Source organism: Acomys russatus, chromosome 7 (assembly GCF_903995435.1).
Source record: "Acomys russatus chromosome 7, mAcoRus1.1, whole genome shotgun sequence".
NCBI lineage: Eukaryota > Metazoa > Chordata > Mammalia > Rodentia > Muridae > Acomys > Acomys russatus.
The window spans coordinates 8629739-8655056 of NC_067143.1; the positions used below are offsets into that span (position 1 = coordinate 8629739).

A 25318-nucleotide genomic window follows, 5' to 3' on the forward strand; every position below is an offset into this window, starting at 1 on the left:
GGGCTGAGAGGTCCAACCCACTAATCATATGGTTGGTTTCCCTGGCAACCAGGCCTCATCATCCACAAAGAGCTCAGCACACAGATGCAGGTGTGGTGGGAAGGGACTTATGAGTTCTGAAAGACACTCTTCTCACCCCATCACTCAGAACATTCTGAGAGTTTGGGGCTCTTGCTAATAATGAGGATCAGAGACCAAAGTGTATTTATTGTGTCATAGTGATATTGGGATTTGGGTACCCGCTGGGAGTTCTAGGTTCAACATACAGTTGCCACAGAAGCAGAAGGGGGTTATTAGGAAATGACATGCTTTTAAGAGAGGAGCAAGGGGCTGGAGAGATGGCTCAGAGGTTAAGAGCAATGACTGTTCTTCCAGAGGTCCTGAGTTCAATTCCCAGCAACCACATGATGGCTCACACCCATCTATAATGAGATCTGGTGCCCTCTTCTGGCTTACAGGTGTACATGCAGACAGAATACTGTATACATAATAAATAAATCTTTTTTTTAAAAAAAGAGAGAGGAGCAAGGGTGGGTCCAGGAGCTCCAGTGCCCCTACAACAGAAAGGATGAGCTTTTATGTCACACTACATGGGCTTTTTGGGCATCTGCACAGGCTTTCCCTAGAACATTCCGTCACGTGTAGTCCTCTGTATGGCTTCACACATCACATGTCTCATTAGCATCATCTCATCTGCACATCCTCCAGGGGAGGGATTGGGTCGGAAGTAGGTTTTCCAGCCATCCTTTTGGACAACTGGGTTTCTTTAAATATTGCTAGGCCGCTAGGCCTCTTTCTCCACCCCACTCTGCTGCCTCTGTAGCAAGCCTTTTTTTTTTTTTTTTAAGATTTATTTATTTAGTATACAGTATTCTGCCTGCATAAAACACCTGCAGGCCAGAGGAGAGCACTAGATTTCATCTTAGATGGTTGTGAACCATCATGTGGTTGCTGGGGATTGAACTCAGGACCTTTGGAAGAACAGGCAGCACTCTTAACCTCTGAGCCATCTCTCCAGCCCCAACAAGCCTTTTACTCCGACTGGGCAGCCCTCTTACTTTTACTGTGTACCTCCTCAGTAAAAAGAAAAGAAGCTGTTTAAACCGAGCGGTGACCCGGTGGCCTCAAAGCTTTCACATTCTGCCAGGGCACAGGGAAGGAGACTTCTTGGTGTTAAGGGTGACCATAGTTCCTGACAGTATGGAGAAACAATGGGTGGGCTCTCTAGGAGAAGTCTGGAAACAGCGCAGGGCCTCTGTGGCCTCTTGACTCTGTGGTGATCCTCATCGGCGGATAATGTTGCTTGGCGTAGCAGTGACAGAAGAGCAGAATGACACAGGAAGAAAGTGGCTGAATGCCAGGGACCCTGTCAATCCCTCTAACTCCCTGTGGCTGGGGTGATAAGGCACCAAGACCCAAAGACATTGAAATGTGTGCAGACTGCCAAGCTCAGCCTAGTTCAGAGAAGCCCTCAGATTCCATCCGCTCACCCCGTCCCATCCCCAGACTTGAGATGATAGAAGCCAGGGAAGCCTCTACTGAGATTGAGTCAGAGCTGACGTGGGAACCTACCCAACAGGCACACGGTTAAACATGAGCATTAAATGCTCCACTGACAACTACAGGGCTGTGTCAGAGAGCCCCATGGTGACCGATCATCACATCTCAAGGTCCTCCTCCCTTCCCCGCCCATGGTCTGCACTGTCGGCTGTCTCATGGGAGAATACTCCCTTCCCGTCTCAGGGTTCCTTGTGGGTTAACAGCCTCAACAAGTGTTCGTCCGTGTCTGGTGTGATTCAGCTAGGCCTCAGGTATGTCCCAAGGGGAACTCCACACAGGACCCATGCATCAGCACTGCAGATGCTCTGCCATTTGGTGGATTTCAGCTGGCAGGTGTTTAGCAAGTATCTCAGTCCCAGCCCCTGGCTGTGCCCTGGGGTGTGAATTTGTTTTCCAGGGTGAATCAGTTGATAGTCCTTTTTGTACTCAAATTGGATCTCTGAAGCTCCTCTAGTGTAAGCCTGTGGCCCGAAAACTCACACTCAGAAGGAGCATTTCCGCAAGCAGGGACTCTATCCGACCCTGTAGTTTTGGGTGCATCGTCAGAAATGGGGGCTAATGTTTACTTTGCCCTTCTGAGTGCTAACTCCAACTCCAAAATTAAGATTTTTGTGTGCTGTTATTCTTAAAGGCACAGAAACATTATAAACTCCATGAAAAGACGGCCTCCCCTTTTGCTATTTCTTTCCGTTTGTGAGCTAGTGTTCCACTATGTCCTTGGTGTTTTCCCATACCCTACCTCCACCAGCTAGAGGACAGCAATGGTCTTCAGAGCCCCCCTTTGTCTGCCCCATCCTTTGCAAATGACCACATGTTGAAGAGAGAACTGAGGCGTCGGGGGGGGGGGGTTGAGGGGGGCGGCGCGCCAGCTCCCCAGTGTTTCTTATTAAGTCCTTGGGCCACTCTCTTCTAGAAACCCCAGGCCATTGTTAGCTTTTAGCTTAAACGTGAGCCACTGGCGTCGCAAATCCTTTCCCAGTTGCTTTTGCCTGGCCAGCAGCTAGAATGGCCCTGACAGATTTACGGCGGCAAAGTTGGAGAATACCAACTTGAAGTGGAGATGAACATGAAGGAAAGCATCTGGAGGGAGTTGGGAGTGTCTTGGCCCTGAGACAACAAGCCGATGCTGAAAGACTCAAAATGGAGGCTGCGTGTGCCTAGGCCCCCGATCAAGATAAGGAACTAAGGTTTCCTTGTGAGCAAACTCCCATCATGCAGTGCGGCAGACACTGCCCCGGTGGGAGTCAGAGGACCTGTCTCTAAGTCAATCATGGAGGGAAGCAGCTTCATTCTCTAAGCCTCTAGAGGATGTTAGCTGATTTTAGGGGATTAACCACGCTGTGATGGAGACATGCAAGTCCAAAGCCTCCAAGGTTGTCCAGGGCTCAAGTCCAAGGACCATGTGCAGACAGGGTCTGTCTGTTCTCAAGTCTGCAGCTGCTTAGCCAAGGCTCACCTATACATCGGATCATAACCCACAATGACTGTCCGGAGTCCCTGGAGCTAAATGAGTTTCCTTGAAGAGAGAGCTTCACCACAACCTGAATATCTAGGTCTCACGGCCTAGCCCACATTGACACACATAGAGTTAACCCTCCCAGTCTGTCACAGGCCTTGTGTTGGATCGTGAAAATGAGTTGTCTGAGACAGGAGATAGCTCACCTGTGTCCCAGAGACAGAGAGCAACATGGCAGGAGCTCAAAGCTACAGCACCCTGTAAGGAGTGGGACCATACTTGAGACTATGTGTGCCTCCAAGGAAGCATTGTACCCCTCTCCCAGTCCCCAGTGTCCCAGAAAGTTGCATGAAAAACAGTGGCCCACAGACACATTGGCGTGGACGCATCTGATGGCTGATACCGTCTGAGACTCATATAGGAGATGGTACCCTCTGTCTGAGGAGAGGGCCTCCCAGCTCTAAACCATGGCCACGTCTCCTTCGTGATTTGGGGGATGGGAAGCAGGGGTCTGTGGCTATCCCTGCTGCCTGCTGGAGTGCGGGCCTCTCTTACCAGAGGCATATCTACAGTCATCTGGTCATCTCTTTTGCCACGAGGAATTTCATATGTTTGAGCAGGCACGTTGAGAGGGCGAGGTCAGGTCAAGTAGTCAGAAACTCAGGTGTTGGCTCTGTAGAGAAGGAGGAGAGCTGTAGAGTAGACTCACTGTGCCTGCATACTCTTGTCGATTTGCCTCTGATCCCCAGGTTGTGATGTCTCTGTGGTATTCTGGCTATATACAGGGGCTGTCTCACTTCCTCTTCAACTGGCTAAACAGTACTTTCAGATGGAGGCTGGTTTTATTCCCTGTTTAGCACTTTGTTCTTGTTTTTTGGGAGGGAGGGTGGTTGGTTGGTTGGCTGGCTGTTTGCTTGCTTGCTTGTTTCAAGACAGGGATTCTCTGTGTAGCCCTGGCTGTCCTGCAACTCACTCTGTAGATCAGGCTGGCCTCAGTTTCACAGAGATCCTCCTGCCTTTGCCTCCTGAGTTCTGGGACTAAAGTCATGTGTCACCACCACCACCCAGCTCTCTGTTTATCTTTGGGGAGACTGAAGCTCAGATAGTGTGAGTTACTTGGCTGTGTTGCATGGGGAGCAATAGCTAGAACCAAGCATTCCTTGGTGCTAGATTCAAACCTTGTGCGTGCGCCCAGGTCTTCTCCAGTGTGGCTTCTCACTTGAGGAGGAAGATTGGGAAGGCAAAAGATGTGAATGGAAGAACATAAAGCCCGTGGGAGTGAGGAGCTAGCTAGTGAGACAATGCTCAACTGGTCAAAAGCGCAGAGAATAGTTATCTGTGGAGTGCTCAGACATAAACAGGGCATCTGTATCATCCCCCTCCCCAAGGCTCAGGAGCCACTGCGGAAGAGAAGGCAGGAATATTATAAGAGACAGAGGTTGAGGAGACCCAGGCAAACCAATGTATTCTAGACTTAAAAGGCCAGCTGCATGCATAAACTCTCATCAGCTGCGGTTTCCTGCAAAGACTAAGCTAGTAAGCACTCAGGAGGAGAGAGAAGGCTCCTGAACTCTTACCCATAGCTATTGACAGTCCATGGCTTCTGGGGGAGGAGTAGTTGGTTTTCTTTAAGGGCGTGGCCACAAACAGGGTAAGTGTGGGTGGTCTCTGAGGAATAGCCTGCACTGCTGGCCCTGGGAAGACAAGGCGCTGTGTAGCATCTGTCATTGTGTGTCACTATTCCCACCTCAGAGACCTGAAAACTGAGCGCAAGTGTCCTGGCCCATATCACACAGCTGCTAAGGGCCGATGCTGCCCCCTGCTGGATGTGTCTAGTGTTTAGTGCTCTCCAAAGACTGCCGTTCCTTGGATCGATAGTAGAGTGAGTGAGGGAGGTAGCTGAGTATTTGCTGGTTGGATAGTGTCAAGGATTTGTTTTGTTCTTGGTGCAAGGTCATAAAGAGTTTAAAGCAAGGCCAGTGTGTGTTTGGGAGATGAGATGATGGCATAGAGCTCCAAGCTTGACACATAGTATCTATGCTTGTAAAAACTATACGTGCATCGTAGGAGAAGTGTTCAGCATGTAGTAGGTTCCAATGAGCCAAGCTCTGGCCACAGATAGAGTTTAGATTTTCATTTCTCATTGCCTGGAACAGTAAGACGACCTGTAGTGAAAGTACAGATGCATGTGCTGGAAATGAGAGCTGTCAGGTGGTGGGTGAGGACAGAAACACAGGAGGACTCGCCGTCCTGCGCATTTACAAGCCTGGAACTCTGTGTATCTAGGAGGCTGCAGGGTTATTCCTTCGAAGGAAAATCTTCTAGCTGTGGATGCAGGATGCCCCATTTCCCACGGGAGTCACTGTGGCTCCATGGTCACGGGAACAGAGCTGAGTGTTACCTTCTGGAAAATGTTTCCCGGAAAGACAGGACTCCCTAGGTTGGGCCAGACTGGGGATGCAGAGAGACCCCAAAAGTGATCTTCTAAAATGTTTAATCCATGCCTATTACAATAAGCACAAACTCAGACAGGCCTCCTTCCTGCCCTGGTGGCTGATCTGACCATAAGGAAATTGGAGATTTTGTTTCCTGGTGGTCAGATGAGCCAGATTATGTGGCACTTGTCCATGCTCAGCAAGCACTCTGCCATTTGAGTTGCATCCCAAGTTCCAGGATAAGGGCTCAGAGTCACAAGGAACTATGGATACTGAGACCCACTGTAAGCTTACTGCCTGCACACCAGCCATTATACCCCATGTGTATAGTGAATGCAGAGGTTGAAACGCTATTAAAGGTTAGAACATCGAATACTTTCTAACTGTGTGGTTTATGGAATTCAGCTTTGCCTCCACTCCCACCCCTCCCCCCAGTGCCTTCAGCCTATCTACTCATAGCAAGTTAAAGTGAAAAGAAAAATTAGGGACCCAATCCCCAAGTCTGTGTTCTACAGCTGTTGTGTCTACTGCCCCTGGTGTATTGATTGAAGGCAAAGAGTGTGTTCTGGAGGCCACCAGTGTTAACCCCATTTCTCTTCTGGAATCTTTTCCCCAGGTTGTACCTTCCCTCAGCCTGCCCACTATTGGCTACTGTCTGTCTGAGGAGCTAGCTGGTTTACCTGTGGGCTTGGTCGCCTGGCTTCTGAGTAATGCCTGGCTTTATCTCTCTGCTCCCATGGTTCAACAGCTGCCTTGCCGTATAGGAAGAGATGTGTCCATGTGCATGTTTGTGTTATATCTGTCCTGTCTGAGGACACACCTGTGCCAATCATCCTGGCAAAGGGAACATCCTCCTGAGTGCTGTGAGTGCACTGCCGTGCCCAGCTTATGTGATGCTGGGAACAGAACCCAGATCCTTTGCAAAAGTAGCAAGTGCTCTTGACTGCTGAGCTATCTCTGGAGACTCTGTTTGTAATATATGCTTGTGAAATTGTGTGTGTGTGGGTTGTGTGTGTGTGTGTGTGTGTGTGTGTGTGTGTGTGTGTGTGTGTACTAACTTCTTCACCCCAACCCAAGGCTTCAGGATGCCTCATGATGGCCCCTCCTCTAAAAAGCCCTCTCTGGTGCTTATCTCTGCTTTTATCCTTGTTGAGTCCCATGCAAGCAGTTGTAAAGTCAAGGACCTGGGTTCTGGTGTCCCCAGCATGCAGGCCGCTACCTACCTCACAACAGTAGCTGCCTGAAGTTACTGTCGAAAACAATGCCATAGCTTTTGACATGAGCCACCTTGAGAATAAATACCTACATGTGGCCAGCCCTTTCTACAGCAGCCCTCCCCTCTCCCAGGGACCTCTGGCTGTTTTTACCTCATGACTCAAGTCTGCAGAAGAGATGTATCTCAGTTACAAGTCAGGCACCCCTTTCTGCCTGTCCTCAGGACACCACAGCATTTATTTCAGCTGCAGTGAAACTTGTGAAAACCTCAAGCACAGCGCCAGACAGTTGTTTACCAGTGTCGTGGAGGCAAAGGCAGTTCCCCTGGCCTGTCTGCTGAAGCCAGAATATCAAGAGAAACTGGGTGTCTGATCCCACCTCGGAAGGCTCTAACTTCTGGAGAGCATGTAGAATGCCCAAAGTCAGCATATGTGCTTCTGCCTATAAGGTAAAGAGAATGTGTGTCATGTGACACTTTGGGAGTTGGGGAGCAGATCAGAAATATTGTAATGACAGGTCTAGCCACCCCAGAAGTTTAGCTAGCCCATCTTGGTGTGTCGGATGTGCCTTGGGAGAGAGGATCTGTGTGGACAGGAATGTATGTGCATATAGAGGTCAGAGGACAACCTTTGTGTGTCCTCACTTTTCCACCTGGTCTGACAGAGGGCCCCTTGGTTGCCATGCCACCCAGCTAGCTAGCCCACAAGCTCTGGAGATTCTCCTGTCTCTGCCTCCAACTTCCCATCATGGGGTGCTGGGATTACAGATTCTCGCCCCTCGAAGTCAAGCTTTTATGTGGATTCTTGGGGTCTAAACTGAGGTCCCCGGGCTTATGCAGCACATACTTTACCCACTGAGCCATCTCCCCAGCCCAGGAAGGATTCTTTGGATGTGTGGAGACTGGTTGTGACATTCCTGTGGCCACCACGTGTTGTCCCCTCCCTGTGCTCCGAGTTCATCGTGGGTAATACTCTTCAGTCATGTGGATCTTTACCACATAGACCATTTCCGGGGCCTGGAAATCTGTCTGTCCAGACCACTAGTTAACTGATATTTCAGAAGGAACTCAAGGCTCTGAAACAATTGCTACCAAGCCCTGACCTCAGGTGGAGGGCACAGCTGGCTCAGTTTCAGTCTAGGTAGTGTGAACATGTGTGGACATTGCTTCTCGCCACAGAAGAGGCCAGGACCAGTCACTGAAGGTTTATGTTTTAAATTATCATGACACTCTTGTCACGTCATGACAGCCAATTCTTAGGGAAACTGAGGCCCATCTTGCTGATTTCCATATTTAAGGTGGTATTTCCGGTAGGTTCCTTTCAGGGTGGTTACCAATGTGCCTGTTTTAATTGCAGGTTTGGGGAAAGAGTGACCCGGAGGAGCCCAGGGCAGTTTTTAGAGTATTGAATGATATTCCATGATACTGGTCTGGAGAATGTGTGACTGTTTTCTTTTAATTTCATTTATGTGTATTGATGTTTTGCCTGCCTATATGCATGTGTCTAGTGTCTGCAGAGGCCAGTAGAGGGTATTGAGTCCCCTAGAACTAGAGTTAGAGACAGTTGTCAGCCACCATGTGGGTGCTGGAAATTGAACCTGGGTCCTCTGTAAGAGCAGCCAGTGCTTTTAATCACAGAGCCATCTCTCCAGCCCCTGCACACATGACTATTGCAGAGCTATAAACAGAGAAGAGCTCATGTGAAAATGAGCCTCAGTCATTCATCAATGAAATGGGCTTGTCAGTGGCAGCCATGTGCCAGGTTAACATAAAATATTAATATAGATCAGACTTTGAGGGGAGGGAGGGACCAGGAAACTCAATACTAATTATCCAACTTTCTTATAAAATGTTAAAGTGCTCTGAAAATTAAGGTTCTTTTTTTTTTTTTTTTTTTTTAATTTAGTTTGAACTCTGCTAAGGACAGCCTACAGCCAAGAAGCCACGGCCCTGGAATGTGTATTTATTTTTCCCCTCTGAATCCCTGGTGATTCAGGAGCATCTGAGTCATGAGACTTCCTGGGTATCAGTGTGTCTCCATTCAGCATGTTTCAGGCCAAGCGAGAGCTTAAAGGGGCTTTGTCTAGAGAGCAGCCTCCTGTGTGTTAGGATACGTCTCATCTTTCTCAGGGTGGACAGAAAGCTTGCTGCTGGTGCTAGAAATATTTGCTGCCATCCACACTAACAGTTGAGCCACAATAAAGAGAATCCAGTCAAGACAAAATCGCAGACACAGGGTGCGGATGGGAGGCTGCCTGCCCCGTTTTCCAAAGCAGGCAGTGTTTCCTCAGAGGGGTGTGTGATAGTGAGCATGTTAAACAAGAGCTCTCTCGGATCATGACGAGAACTTTACACATGCCCGTTTACTTAAATAGGAGGTGCTAAGGACACGCTGGTCATACTTCTTGGCTCTCTGTCCACTTAAGGATGCATTTCATTAGCACAGTTATAGCTTTTACTCTTGGTCCAGAGCAATAGCTTGTTGGGTAAAGGTGCTTGGCATCTAAGCATGAGTTCGATCCCCAAACCCATGGAGGTAAGGAGTAGGTGCGCTGGGGCGATGGCTCAGCAGTTAAGGGCACTTGTTGCTCTGAGAGAGGAACCCATGCTCAACTTCCAGCACCCATATGGCAGCTCACAACCAAGCTTAGCTTTACTTCCGGGGGGCCCTGGTGCTCTCTTCTGGCCTCGAGAGGTACCAGGTGCACATGTGATGCTCACACAGTCATAAATGCAAAACAGCCACCATCATCAACTTCAGAATCTTTTCTTTGTATTGTGTATAGCATATATACCTGCTCATGTGTGTATGTGTGAGTATATGTTTATGTTTATGCTTATAGATGTGTATAGAGCTAGAGGGTAACACTAGGTATATTCCTTTGCTGTGATCTACCTTTTTTTTGTTTTGTTTTGTTGTTACAGGGTTTCTCTGTGTATCTCTGGCTGTCATGGACTTGCTTTGTAGACCACACTGGCCTCAAACTCACAGAGGTCTACCTGCCTCTACCTCCCGCATGCTGGGATTAAAGGTGTGTACCACCATCACCAGGCTTTTTTTTTTTTTTTTTTTTTTTTTTTTTTTTTTTTTTTTTTGAGACAGGTGTGCTGGCTAGTCTTATGTCAATTTGACACACAAACTAGAGTTATCTAAAAGGGGAGAACCTCTATTGAGACAATGCCATCAGAAGAATTCAGCTGTAAGACAGTTTCTTAATTAGCAATTGATGGATGAGGACCCAGCCCATTGTGGGTAGTGCCATCCCTGGGCTGGTGGTCCTGGATTCTATAAGAAAGCAGACAGCACAAGTCATGGGGAGCAAGCCAGTCAGCAGCACCCTTCTATGGCTTCTGCATCAGCTCCTGCCTTCCTGTTTGAGTTCCTACCCTGACTTCCTTCAATGACGAGCAGTAATGTGGAAGTGTGAGCTGGAAAAACCCTTTCCTCCCCAACTTCCTTTTGGTCCTGGTGTTTCATCATAGTATAGAAACCCGAACTAACACACAGGGTCTCACTGTTTAGCCCTGATCGGCCTGGAATTTTCTATCTAGAGCAAGCTAGCCTGCAGCTCACAGAGATCCATCTGCCTCTCTGCCTCCCCTGTGATGGATTAAAGGCATCCACCACCACCCGGAGCGAGGTCTCTCATTGAACCTGGAACTCACTGATTCACTTAGGCTGGCTGGCCAATAAGCTCCAGGGATCTACCTTACTCTGCTTGCAGACCACAGAGTGCTGGGGATCTGAACTCAGGGCCTCATGCTTGTTTAATAGAAAGTCGATCTACTAAGCCATCTCTTCAGCGCCCCCCCCTCATTAAATTCTTATAGCGTGCATGCGCGTGTGTGTGCGTGCGTGTGTGTGTGTGTGTGTGTGTGTGTGTGTGTGTGTGTGTGTGTGTGTATCCTTAAAGAAGCTCTGAAAATTAGTGTTGCACAGACTTTTGTTAAAATGTGGAGCATCTCTTGCCAGGCAGTGGTTGGTGGTGGCACACACCTTTAATCCCAGCACTCGGGAGGCAGAGCCAGGTGGATCTCTGAGTTGGAAGCCAGCCTAGTCTATAAACTGAGTTCCAGGACAGCCAAGGCTACACAGAGAACCCCAGTTTAAAAAGAAAAAAAAAGATAGATAGATAGATAGATAGACAGACAGACAGACAGACAGACAGACAGACAAACAGAAGCCTGCTGTATTTTGCTGAAGATGCACAGAGCGAGGTATCACATTTTACAGACATCTCTCCTCTTGGATCTGCCACGCTGCCAGGGACATGATAAGAATAAGACAGTGTAATGAGGAGGCGGAGTCGTTTGCATCAGAAATCAGGGGAGGGAGTGAATGGCCATGCTGCCAGGTGCCACTGCTGCCCCCCCCCCCCACTGCAAACAAAAGAGTGTCTCACAGTGGAGAAGCCACTGCAGAGCTGAAGGGACAGGACTGCCACCCAAAAGCCAGTCAGGCTGGACCCTTTTTGGCATGAAGGCCAATGCAACTGACTGCAAATGTGTAAAAACGGGGCCTTGACTTCTACTGGGTTGCCAAGAGATCTGACTTGAAGAATTTCCACTACTCTTGGTTGAATTTGCTTTTAAGGGTTTATGTGTAGGGCCAGAGAGATAGATAGCTCAGCAGTTAAGAGTACTGCCTGCTCTTCCAGAAGGCCTGAATTCAATTCCCAGCAGCCACATGGTAGCCCACAACCATCTATAATGGGATCTGATGCCCTCTTCTGTCATGCAGGCATACACGCAAATAGAATACTTGTGTACATAAAATACATAAATAAATAATCTTTTTAAAAAAATATTTTGAGTAGTGTTAGTAAAATGCTGCATATGCTATAAAGAACTCCCTCCCAAAAGTCATAAGAATACAAAGGACACAGTGTCTTACGTGGTGGTACACAGCCATAACCTAGAACCCAGGAGGTGTAGGCAGGAGGATCTCAAGTTTGGGACCACCCTGGGCTACAGCGTGATGCCCGCCTAAAAGTAAACAAACAACAAAGGCATGCCAAGGAAGAGATGTAATAGAGGAACTGTGTTTTTAGGTCTCCGGGTACCCCTGTCTGTGTTGGGCAGAAATCACTGCTTCTGTTGATCAGTGTTTGAACTCGCAGGGGAGCTAGCGGAAGTGTAAGGTCCGACTTGAGGCACCTGGCCAACAGCCAGAGGGTGCTGAGCCTGGTAGCTGGTTGTAAGGAGTTTAATTTGTTGCAACCCCACATCCCAACTGTGCCTTGTGTTTGGCTAAAGGGTGCGCTCTTGTATAACTGGTTCACCAATAGACGTGACTTAATTCTATGACATGCCCTGTTGCTGGGTGAGGGGGGCTGAGGGGGTGTTGAGACCCTGTGACTGTCTCTCAACACCAGCCTTTCTTCACACACCCCCCCCCCCCCCCCACTGCTCTGCCCCTGTGGCCTGCTGAGGCTTCATCTGTCAGCTTGGCAACCTCTTTCAAGCACTCCCTGGAGGGCCAGGCTCTGTTGACTAGGGCCACCAGCCCAAGTAGGCTTCACTCCTCCTCCTGGGTTCACTTTTGCTGTGGCTACCCTGCTTGCTTCCTTGCTTCTCTACATCCAGAGACCTAAGCTGGGGCCTTTCCACCTTTCATCCCAGCCAGGGTTGAGATGGGCGTGAGATGCAGAAGAGCCAGAGAGGGAGCCAGTGTCCTGTGAACTGAGACCCACCCCAGTGAACAGTTCACTGTGAGGGTTACGTGCCCCACACTCAGAGGTGAGGTGGGGTGGGGTGGCTACAGGTGCCTGCTCCAGGGCTGAGCCCAAAAAAGGAGAAAAAAGAGAGAGAGAGAGAGAGAGAGAGAGAGAGAGAGAGAAAGAGAGAAAAAAAAAGGAGAACATCTTCCTGGAAAGAGAAATGTTGCAGGCATGGTGAGATCCTGAAGAGCTAGCAGCCCCCAGGGGCAGTGGAAAGCAGTGCGGAAAAGGTAGGAAATGTGTCGCGTATCCTTCATCCCCAGGAGGTATTGAGAGGCTTTCCCCAAATGGCTGAGGAGAGTGTGCATGTGTGCTAAAGGGTTGCCTATAAAGGCTCAGAAGGTGACAATGACAGCCAATGTCAGTATAAGAGGTCTCTTGTAGCTGGGTGGTGGTGGAGCACACCTTAAATCTCAGCAGAGGCAGGTGGGTCTCTGTGATTTTGAGGCAGGGAGCTTTCCTACCACCCCTGCCCTTGCATATATGTGGAGCTGGGGGGGGGGCAGGGGGTGGGCTGTTGCCTAGTTGGGGTCATTTATAATTCCAGTCGTGTCACCACAGGGAAACCTGAGCAAGGCATTCTGGCCTTATATCTTCTCTAGAAACTGCCCTGGGTTTGGTTTTTGTTTTATGTCAGTCTGGGGGATCCATCAGCAGGAAGCAATACATTTGTTATCTTTGGCTAGAATTCCCTTTGATTTCATTTACAAAAAAATAAGTAGGGATGTGCTATGAGGAAGACAGTAGAATCACTGAGAGGACAGCAAGGTTTGCTGAGTGACATATGTCACACTACGTTTTGTGCTTTACTAAATCCTCAAGGCAGCAAGGTTCTGAAAGCAAAACGTTAAGCACTTGCCTAAATTTGAATGCCACTATTTTATAATCAGCGCTGAAAAATTGGCCCCATTCTCCCTCCCACCCCCCAATCTAATTTTTTGCATTTCAAATGCCTCATCTTAAATCAGACACAGCAGCTGCCCGCCTTTGGTAAAGACCTTTGGTAAAGATCGGCGTCTTCAAAGGGATTAGACAGCTCAGCTAGGCTAGCATTCAGCTTGTCTTTCTGTGACCCAGAGGGAGGTTTATCCATCTAACTTCTAAGAGGCCCTAAGCTAAAAGGATCCTTTTACAGGTTCCTCCAGAAACTCAATTTACACCCTAATAAACTCAGAGAATCAATGTCACACTGGGCTGTAACTCTGGAGAGTGCCTTGAAAGCACATGTTGTTTGGCTGCTAAAGTGTGGGGCTTCGGGGCTGCCCATCAGCTCCGGCCCTGCTCCCAGCTTTATGATATATGCGCCCATGCGTTTATGTTGATATTGACAAAGGCTCTCACTGATACCATAACTGTTTTAGCCCATTTGCCTACCCTCACTTCTAAACTGAAACTGTGTCCAAAAGCTTGCAGACAGGCTGATAGGTCTCTGAAGAAAAGTAATGCCCCGGCCTGACGTCATCTCCGTCCTCCGGTTCGTGCTTTCATTTCTTGTAGCTAAGAAGTATTTCCTAGTAACAGCATGTTCTGCTGTGAGTGCACTCTACTGCCTGTTTGGTTCCTTCCCTTTACCCTTTCACCTCTTCCAGCTCTCCACAAAGGCTACAGCTTTCCAGGTGAGGGACAGTGAGCTTGTGGTGCTGAAGCAGAGGAGGCTGAACTGTGACCTTTGAAGGGGAAAGAACATGTCCCTTCCCTGAGGGTCGCCATCAGCTCAGCGGGTTTCACTTGGCTCTGTGGTATTATGTCACCTCACTTAAAGAAGGGAAAGGAGTTCTTTACCCAAGCCTTGGACTCCTGTATCTAGCGAATTTGTTCCCACGGATGCTGTGGGTTTCCAAAGCTTTTTCCACAGCAAGTGGAAACTTTAAGGGGTTTCATATAGCCAGGTTGTGGTGGCGCATGCCTTTAATCCCAGCACTCGGGAGGCAGAGGCAGGTGGATCCCTGTGAGTTTCAGGCCAGCCTGGTCTACAGCGCAAGTTCCAGGACAGTACCAAGGCTATACAGAGAAACCCTATCTCCAAAAACCAGAGAGAGGAGGGTGGGGGTGGGGTGGGGGGTAGGGAGGAAGGAAGGAGAGGCATGTGGCCTTTGAGATACTTTGGCGTTACAGGGATGATGAGATGTGCCCTGCGAGTTTGCTCTTTCCCTGAAAGTCAAGGTGGCTCAGCCAGCATGAGAATGAGTGTTTCAGAAAAGTCTGTGGAAGAGTTTATCAGTGGAAAAATGCTCACCACAAAAAGCAATCAGTGCACAGGGAGCAGGAGACAGGGCACAGAGGTGTGTACTGCCCTTCCAAGGGACCAAGGGACCCTTCCCAGCACCCACATCAGGAGGATCACAGCCTCTTCTGGCTTCCTCAGGTACCTGCACACATGCGCACATACCCACACACAGATACACATGCATAGACATAGTTTAAAAATAAATGAATCGGGGCCTGGAGAGATTGTTCCGCAGTTTAGAGCACTGTCTGCTCTTCTAGGGGAGCCACACCTGATTCTCAGCCCCCTCATGGTGGCTCACAACCATCTGTAACTCCAGCCTCAGGGGACCCAACACCGTCTTGTGACCTTCCTGGACATCAGGCTTGTACATGATGCACTGCTGTACACACACACAAAACACCCAGGCACATCAATTGAATAGGGCACAATGAGCTAGACAGATGGCTCAGTGGTTAAGAGCAGTGTCTGATCTTCCAGAGGTCCTGAGTTCAATTCCCAGCAACCACATGGTGGCTCACAGCCATCTATAATGAGATCTGGCGCCCTCTTCTGGCCTGCAGGTCGAGTACTCATATACATATAGATAAATTTTTTTTTTTTTTTTTTTAAATAGGGTCTGTGGGGTGTGGTGGCAGACACTTTTAATCCCAGCATTTGGGAGGCACGGGCAGGCGGATCTCTGTGAGTTCAGGGTCAGCTTGCTCTATAAAGCTAGTCCAGGACAGCCAGCACTACACAGAGAAAAACCCTGTCTCAAAAAAAAAAAAAAAAAAAAAGTACAAAATGATGGCAGCATGGAAAATCCAGTGTGGCCTTTGAAACTGAAGTGGGGCCTGTTACTTGCCTGTTTGGTACCTTCCTGTCTCTCCGCCTTACAGCATTCAGGAGATCTCAGCCCATCTGCATCCCAGCACTTTGTCTCCTTTATCTCTGGGGTTCCAGCCACAACAGACTCCTTCCTTTTCCCGCCTTACCTCTTCCGTTCTCCCTGCGTTTGTGCTGTGGGTCCGTGTGCCTGGATGGACCTTCTTTTCATTAGCAAACCCCAGGGTCACCTGCAGGACCAGCTTCTACAGCTCTCTAACAGCTGCGGTCACCCGGCTCCACCCCAGCCTCTCGCACCTTCGTGTTACACCCTTCTGTTTGGAGTGAAGAACTCTGTCTAACTCCCAATCATTGTGAGTTTCATGGGGCAGAGGCCAGGTCTTTCACCTCTCTAGCCCCAGGCTGGCGCAGAGCTGAGTGCCTCCACTTGTGTCCAGAAGACCATATAACCATTGCCCATGATGTGGAGTCAATGATAGGAACATTATCTAATTAATCTAATGAGGTGCTCCTGTTCTGGGGGTCTTTGGAAGCTTTGAAAGGTGGAAGCAAAAAGCCCTCAGCCACTATCACTGCAGAACTCAGGTGGGCCATTCGGTGTAGGCAGGAACCCATGTGGCAGATACAGAGGTGTCATGGCTCCTTATTGGAAAACAGTGATAATTGTTTGTGTCCCCAAGGAGAAGATTTGTGTGGTGCTGGGGCTCTGGGACTCATCCGTGGATCAGCTGTCTCCTTAGCTTGTAACCTTGGGCAAGTCATCTCACGTCCCCACCCCACGTGAGCCTCAGACAGAGCTTCGAAAGATGGGGTGACATCCCCTCCCCCCTGTCTTCCCAAGCTCTCGGAGCTTGAGTCTGTTGACATCTCAGAGCCTTGGTCAGGGTTCCAGATGGAAATACCAGTGACTGCTTGTTCAGAGAGCCAGGCGTGCATGTGGGATTGGCTTTGCTGAGGCAGAGACCAGAAAAAGAGGACAGCACATGGCCCTGTGGATAAAGATACTTGCTGCGTGAAGGAGAGAACAAAGTCGTCCTCTGACCTCTGCACCCACGTACACATCTCTCTCTCTCTCTCTCTCTCACTCACTCACACACAGCATATACACTCATACACACTAATAACTTTTTAAAAACTTAAAATTCACATTGTATATCTGTCCCAACATCCCACCTCTGAAATGATGATCTCCAGACCTACTCTTCCCTCAGCAGAAAGCGGAGGAAGAGGGTGCAGCCTGCTTGCCCAGGTGCATGTAATTGCCCGACCGTATGTAATGTTTCACCAGCAATAAAAATCCAGCAGGGAATGAGTGCTGCTAAAATTAGATTGTTTGTCCTTTGACAAGATCTCCCTAGTTGGAAAAAAAAAAAAAATGTGTTTATCTAACAGGCAGGGCCTCTTTGCTGAGATCAAGATTAACTGCCCAGGTTAATGGGACGTGAGACCGTGCTTTAAAGAGCTCCCCTCTCTCCGCAACGCTGAGCCTCAGCCTCCAGTAGGAGCTGTGCCTTTGGGTGGAGGTGATTCCCCCTCTTTTACTAGTTGGATACAAGTCACCCACTCGGCTATACCCCGGCTTGCTACACCTGGGAGTCAGACAGATGGACAGATGGATGGATCCTGGGTACAGTGACAGATAGGCATTCAATTTGCCTTTCTTTGTGTCTTAGGTGTCGTTAGCTAACGTTTAAGCTGGAGGGAAAACCCTAAGATCAGTGTGATCACAGTAGGTGTGTGTGTGTGTTTGCTGAGCCCTCTGTGGTTGGTCTCTGTGTTTCACTCCTTATTCATGCAAAGAAACATTTAATATACACGTAGAAGTGGGGTGAGCTAGGGATGTGGATTTGAACAAAATACCAGACCCTGCATTCAAGAAGTGTGCCGACTCCTCAGAGAAAGGCATTAAAAGGCAGTTATGCAAATGACTGCTTAGCTATAGCTGGGGTCGTTTTTTATTTTAGTTTTCATTAATATATAATTCATGTACCATAAAGCACACCATTTTAAAATGTACAATTCAATGGATTTTCACAAATTGCTTTTTTTTTTTTTTTTTTTTTTTTTTTTAAATCATACTGCTGGGTGAAAAGTCCGTTCTGTTCTGCCTCATTGGCACAACCACAAACACTTGGTGTGATTGACGAGATGAACAGATTTGTGTGTGTCTGTGTGCATGTGTGGCTGCGCGCATGTGCTTGTGTGTGTGGTGTGTGTGCATATGTATATAGTTTGTGTATGTGTGTAGTGTGTGTGTGTGTATTTGTGTGTAGAGGTGTGTATGTGTGTATGTAGTCTAGGTATGTGTAGTGTGTGGGTAATGTGTTGTGTATATATAGCGTGTCTGTATGTCCCTGTGTAGTATGTGTGCATGTGTGTACTGTGTGTGTATGCTTAGTGTGTATATGTAGCATGTCTATGTGTGCATGCTTAAGTGTGTGTGTGTGTGTGTGTGTGTGGTGTGTGTGTGTAGGTGCATGCAGTGTGTATATGTAGTATGCGTGTTTTGTATGTGTAGGTGTGTATATGTATATATGTAGTGGGAGTGTCTAGGCATGTAGGCATGTGTAGTGTCTGTGTAAGTGATGTGTAGGTGTATAGGTGTGTGTAGTGTGTATGTGTAGGTGTGTGTATGGGTGTGTATGTGAGCTCCATATTATTAGACTTGAAATGCAAAGATTTTAATTTTTCAGAAACTAGCCGATGATCTAATGGACCCGTGCGGGATCAAAACAATCAGGATCAGCACTAGGCTCTGCCTAATGGCACTGCTGCCCTTTGAAAATGAGGAGTTCCACCTTCCCAGTCCCCATGGGGGTTTATGGGAGGGGCCCGGGTGGCATGAGGCACAGATGCTTTATGCTTGAACAGCGCCTGGCTAGTGGCTGCGCTCGCAGGGACTCTCTGGTTGGTAGACTTTAAGTCTTCTGTGCTCTGGGGTCCTGCCTCCACTACAGCACACTGAGTTGAACAGCCTCGGAGCCTCACCAAGTAAATGAATGTCACTCGCAGAGTCTTGCAGGAAACCTCTGAAGACATCAGTGCCGAAGGTGAAACCGGACACTGTTTACACTTTAACACCACCGCAGCTGCGAGGCCTGCCGCCCGCTCACGCTCACGTAGCCTTTGTCCAGCCTCCATCTTTTCCTGCTTCCTCCCTCAAAGCTTTCCCCACTCCATAGCTGTTTTGCCCACAGTGTGCTGAGGACTTGTCAGTTCTGTTTACATGACATCGGCGGGGACACCTGCTTGCATAATTGCTGACATTCAGAAGCGTGTCATGAATTCATCTGACAGCTGAGTTTATTCGCCAGTTCCCTTCTGCTTCAGAGATTCCCAGGAGTTGGGGTTCATTAAGCTTCAAGTGCTTTCTCCCCGCCCCACAAGATCCTAGACTGAGTCGGCAGCTGAGGTTTCCGTGGGCTGTAGAAACAGAGCCTCAGAGAATACCTGCCCCCACCCCACCCCGGACTCCCCAAATCACAAGATAACCCTGCAGGGTTTCGGAATACAATGACAAACCTGCCTTCAGCTGCTTGTAACCATCCTCTTCGTTTCAAAGGTATATGACAGATGGCGGACTTGGCCTCTACACGCGTCGCCTGAACCGGCTTCCTGATGGGATGGCTGTGGTGCGAGAGACGCTACAACGAAATACCTCCCTGGGCCTTGGAGATGCTGACAGGTAGGCCTGCGAGATGCTGGTCATGATATTTGGGAGAGTAGATGGGTGTGCTCTTCAGCGGGAAAAACAGGATGGCCCTGACGTTCCTGCGCTGAGCTGGCACAAAAGTAGGAAAGGGCTGCTGTGCCTCCTGGGTATGGTGTGAGGCATGCGCATGTGTACGTATGTATTTGGCGACGGTGCGGCGAGTGGAGCCCAGGACCTCATGAGCATCGGTTAAACTCTCTACTACTAAGCTACATCCTTGACTCTAGGCTGACACCTCTAATTGCAAGAGCAGAGTTCAGGCTTGGGTGGTTTTGTTCCTGGGTTTTTGTTGTTGTTGTTTTTCGTTTTTTGTATTTTACTCTGCCCAGCACCTCTCTGCCAGCAGGCCCCAGGGCCCTGCCTCACTTCCTCTCTCATTACTCAGCTTTCCAGGTATTGCCTTTTGAAAGAACCAGAAGGTCTGTAGGCAGAAAGGAATTCAGGCCACACCTGAGTAGATAGATCTTCCTAAAGTAAAGTCCCCTGCTGCCTGGAGCTAGGAGGTGAAGAAAGGGGTCTAACTCAACTGACACAGGGCAAAAAGCTGACATTACTAAGGGTGGGTCAAGTTTTGTCACCACCACTGTCAGAGACAAAACCAACCCACCTCTGCCCTACCATAAGGAAGGAGTGTTTGGCCTCCGGCTCTCTAGCCCCGACCCTAACCTTAACCAATTCTCTGACCTTGGACAAGCTATGAAAGGAGGGGTCGGGACTGCGTGATTCACCAGCATGCTATCTTTCTGGCTCTCAATTTAGAGTCAGGTACTCTGTAGCTATCATGCTGTTGGGGAGATGTTCTGGCTCACTTGACATCCTCCCACATCCAAGCTGATGAGAGTTAGCAAGAAACTGAGCTTTGAGTGATTTGAAGGTGCTGAGTACTTTTAGGGTGCTTCTCTTAGGTTTTGGAAAGCCATGTGGCAAGGTAAGGTCACTTTCTTGTCCTGGCAGATGAGGGGCTGGCAAGACGACTCAGTGGTTAGAACACTTGCCATTCCTCCAGTGGAGTTTGGTTCTGAGAACCCACATTGGGCGACTCACAAACCCCCTATAACTCTAGTCTCTGGGGGATCTGGCACCTTCTTCTGGCTTCTGTGTGCACGTGCACAACACACACACACACACAGACCCTCTTCAGAGAAGCAAGGCTGCTGCTTTACTTCATAAAGAGATAAATACTGAAATGTCACCCAACAAAGGAAGAGGAATCCTCACATTCTTTAGGGTGAGGGCTTTCTACCCCATTACCAAGTTTTCTGCCTGGGTTGGGGAGGTGCTGAAGTCATTGTCAAGACCTCAGGATCTGTCCCAGTGTCTCCCAGCATGCAGTGCAGTCATTTACCCTGGGGAAAACATCAGAGTTCTCCCTCAAGTTAACTTTTGTGGCTGCTACTCTATAAAATTATTGGTTTGAAAAAAAAATCCACACAAGGGCTAAGATAGAGCTTAGTTGGTAGAGTACTTACTGAGCATGCACAGAGTTCTAGGTTTGCTCCTCAACACTGCATTCAAACAAACAGAAAACTAGCTGGATAGTGGCACACATTTTAATCCCAGCACTTGGGAGGCAGAGGCCAACCTAGATTACACAGTGAGTTCCAGGACAGCCAGGCTGTATAGAGGAACCTTGTCTCAAAAACAAAAGCAAAACAGAAAGGGGGTGATGAAGGACAGGACAGAGCTTGACTATAGAAATCTCTGAGAGCTATAATTTTTATTTTTTATTCCCGTGGGTGTTTTGCCCACTAGCATGTGCATGCAGTACCCTCAAAGGCCAGAAGAGGGCACTAGATTCCCTTGGACTGGAATGGTGGGTTGTGAGTTATCATGAAGGTGACAGAAATCAAACCATGGTACTCCCATGGTACCCTGCAAGAGCAGCCAGTGCTCTTAAATGCTTACAAGCCATCTCTCAAACACTGAGAGCTTCACTTTTTAAAGCTTACACCCTGCAAATAAATCTTCACAGTGAACAACAGCATTGGGAGAAAACATTCAGTGCTCTCACTGGTGATGTTGTAATTTGTCAAATTATTCTGCTTGTTTTTAGCTTGTTACAGTTGGTTAGTATGCCTGTTTTCCGGCCTTATGAGGTCAGTCTTCCCTTGTAGCAGAAGCCTCTGGGATGGCTTTTTATCTAATGCTTCGTTGGAGGGCTAATGGAATTATCATGGATAACAGCTGAGCCTCTTGCTGCTTTTTCAAGACTTGGGGCATAGGATTGGAGAGATGGAAGCCATTTTATGCCATTGTCACATTTCAGCACCAAATGAATAGCAGTGTATTCTGGTCCTTCCCAGGCCTGAGCGGTCTGGTGTGATCATTTAAGCACGAAATAGATAGGTAGTCAGCCAAGTTTTTAAGAAAAAAACTCAAAAGGTTTAAAAAAAAGAGAGAGAGAGAGAAAAGACTTAATAATGATACAAATGTCTTCCTGTTTTATATAAGTTCTAAGTTACTAACAGGGACATATTTGTATCCTTGTGGAATGTGCTAAATTTCTTTAACCTCCATAGCTGTAGTGAATAGACCCTGGTGATGCCACACTGCTGACTAAATGGAAATAGTTGTGCTTTTATTTCTTTGTCTGTGTGTGTGTGCACACGTGCATATTTGTGTGGGTACACATATGTGTGTGGGTGTGCGCGTGCGCACGCACATAGGGAGGCTCAAGAACGTCAGGTATTGGGCCTCAGGCTAGTAGACGGTATCAGATATCTGCCCCTAACACCACTCTCTACCTGTGTCTTTGAGGCAGAGTCTCTCCCTAACCTGGGCCTCCATCTTTCTCAGCTGTACAGGAAGCTAGCAAGCCCCAGAGGACTTCCAGTGTTTGCTCCCACAGGAGCCAATGTTATAGGTATTTACAGGGACACTGCTTGATGAGTGTTTGCATCCAAACTCCAATCCTCATGACTTCACAGCCAAGTCCTCACAACCACTGAGGTATCTAGCCAATCTCTTTTCTTTTCTTTTATTTGTTGAGACTGGATTTCTCATTGACAAGTGGGCTAGCCTGGTGAGCTGCAAACCCCCGGGATCCGCCTGTCTCTACCTCCCTGTGTATGCAACATGGCATTCAGGGATCAAACTCAGGTCCTGACACTTGGAAGGCAAGCTTTTTCCTGACTGAGCTAGCTCTCCATTCCTTTGTAGATTTAGTTAAAATAGTCTCTTTATCTAATGCTTCGTTGGAGGGGGCTGATGGAATTACGGGTAACAGCTGGGCATCTTGCTGCTTTTTTAAGATTTTGGGGTTAGGACTGGAAGACGGAAGCTGTTTGTTCCATTGTCTCATTACAGCTAGCTGAATGTTTCGCAAAGTAGGGGCTAACTCTAGGATATGAAACCATTGTAAAGGACAGGGAACTATTCCTTTTTTAATATTTATATTTTAATTTTACTGCTTGTTGGAACTTACAGCTAGCATGTCAAACCCATGGGTTTACATTGTTTGTGCTGAGAACCGTGTAGGCGTGAGACAGTGACTAGGAAGTATCACGGGAGTGTGCCACAGATGGTGAATATGCAAATTGGGCATGATTCTGCTTTCCCTGTGATTGAAAATGTGTTCTTTGAGCCATTTAAAATGACGGGAATCTTTCTCCTACAACCTGAAAAACAAAGGTCTAAGAACTAAGGTAATTTCCAGGAAGTTTTATGTAAAGGGAAATCCCGAGTCCCTGCCTATGTATAGTCTCACACATAAGCAGTAGAGCACAAGAGATCTACTGAGGAAACATGAAATGGCTGAGACATTAGCCCCGGTTAGTTCTCAGCCAGGGAAAGTTGGCACACAAGGGCAGAGCATCCTGGATTTAGGAAAGTCAGTCACTAGCATAGACCCTCCAGCTAGGACCACAGCTGGTCCTGAGACTGGAACAGGATGCTGAGACTCAGACTATTTGCAGAATGGCCTGGTGTGTCATTCGGGTCATTAAGAGTCACCAATACAGGGCTAGAGAGATGGCTGAACAGTTAAGGGCACTGACTGACCTTCTAAAGGACCTGGGTTCAAATCCCAGCACCACATGGCAGCTCACAACTGTCTGTAACTCCAAGATCTAACACTCTGACATAGACATACATGCAGGCAAAACACCAATGCACACAAAATAAATGTAAATTTAAAAAAAAATCACAAACAGGAATGTGTATCTTCAGAGCCCTGGAGATAGACACTTTATTAGTTTGAGTCTTTATGTCATCAGCCAGTTCTGAGAAATAATAAACGAAGATGATAAATTCAAAACACAAAGTCCCCTTGATCTCCTGTCACTCTTCAGGGATGTCACCCTGGATCCCAACCCCTTCCTGCTAGTGATCAGCGACTATATCCAGCAAACCAGAGCCAGCCAGCTGTGGAGGGAGGATTGAATGGAGCAGGTGGAGGTGGCTCATTACACATAATAGGCCCCAGATAACAGAATGAAGGGTACTTTCAGAGGAGGGGGTGTGGCTTGCAGGGCTGAGAGGCTGGCTATAAGTCAGATGCTTTCTGCATGTAGCACTGTGACTCCTGAACATGTCAGGAATTCTTGGATTCTAGCAGGTCAGGTGCTTTATAAGCAGAAAGCTTATAAAGTTGCCACTTGTGAGTCTCCTTCTTGGACACTGCAAAGGGCCCCTGTGTCCAGCGGTCCTGACAATCCTACAGATTAACAGGCAATGGGCTGGGGGCCATTACATAGATGCTTCTCCTTCCTGGCAAGTCCAGGTCCCATTGTGTCGACAGGACAGGAGTTGGGCTCAGTGTATACTTTAGATTAGGCTAGGCAACCAAGCAGAAAGAAGAGGGCTGTTGTTGTTGCTTCCCGCTCCATATCATGGCTGAGTCTTTTCACTTTCCAGGTGGTATCTCTGTTAGTAAAGCCTTGAGACTGCTTTTTAAAAACAGACACAGAACACACGTTGGCTGTGTAGCCTGCACTTGGCCCCTGACCCTGGACTTCGAAGCCAGCCCTGTTTCCCACTTGAACTGGGAAGCTGTCTTACAGGCGAGACCTGGGGTGAGAAGTTGTGTGGCCTGCTAACAAGCATTCTGCAAAACCAAGCCCAAGTCTTGTCCCCAAAAGAAAACGCAAGAGTCCTTCTCCTGCCAGGCTGCATGATGTGACACAGAACAAAGCAAGCATTCTGCACCGAGCAGCACACTCACCCGCGCAGCTAAGTCCTCGGTCTCCTTGCGACTTCAGAGTAGGGACACTGAGAATTCTGACTGTAGTTTTGTGGCCTTGGTTAGAGGAAGAGTTAACTTCCAAGTCTGAAGATGCATCTTTCAGTGGCGTAGGAAGTGCAGGGCTACCAGAGTTGGCCAAGATCCTGAAGTCATCCAAAAACCTTTCTCAGCCTTGGCTAACAACTGTATGGCTCCTGTAATAGTCGTTTTAGTTTCTCATTTTAGTTTTCTGAGATGGAGTATTACCATGTAGCTCTGACTGGCCCGGACTCACTGTGTAGATGCTGCTGACCGAAGGGCACAGTTGAAAGACTTCCTCACCAGGCTGGAGAGATGGCTCAGTGGTTAGGAGCACTGACTGCTCTTGTAGAGGTCCTAAGTTCAATTCCCAGCAACAGCCTGGTGGCTCACAACCATCTATGATGTGATGTGATCTGACACCCTCTTCTGGCTTGCCTGTGGATATGCAGGCAGAGCACTGTATACATAATAATAAATAAATAAACCTTTAAAAAAGAAAGAGTGAGCTGGTGGGAAGCAGAGAGGCAGGAAGTAGCTGGGATAGACTATGCCCACTTCCTCTAGCTGAATCCTACCCCCTAACAGTCTTTTCGGTGTAAACAGTGTGAATACATCAGAGGGTAAGTGCATCAATGAAGCGAGTGCGACTGTGTCCAGTAGCCTCTCCATCCCAGCACCTGGTGCCAAGCCTCAGCCAACAGAGGAGCCTTGGGGGCAGGGCAGCTTTATATTCAAACAGGAGGGTTCTCTACCTAGAACATGAAAAGCCTCTCACCCTTGTCTCCCTCCCTCGCCCAATCCCCTTTCCCCATCCCCACCCCTTCCTCTCATTCTTCCTGCTTCTTACTTTGAGGGCTGAGGGGCCCCCATCAGTCCCAATGACGCCCCCCCCCCGTGTCCTTTTTGCCTTGCATCCTGCACTCAAGGCCTACACCTGTTCTCCACCAACTGCCGCTTGCAGCCC

The 25318-nt window shown here is 48.3% G+C and overlaps 1 protein-coding gene across 2 annotated transcripts in view; it reads left to right on the plus strand.

The window, feature by feature from the left end:
- The window catches only part of Nav2 (neuron navigator 2), a 363149-nt gene that overhangs the window by 230893 nt on the left and 106938 nt on the right, over positions 1-25318 (plus strand). For both annotated transcript variants that reach the window (XM_051148610.1, XM_051148608.1), the window contains one exon: positions 19002-19124. In XM_051148610.1, the coding sequence (XP_051004567.1) occupies positions 19002-19124 (123 nt within the window). The remainder of the gene's footprint in view (positions 1-19001; positions 19125-25318) is intronic.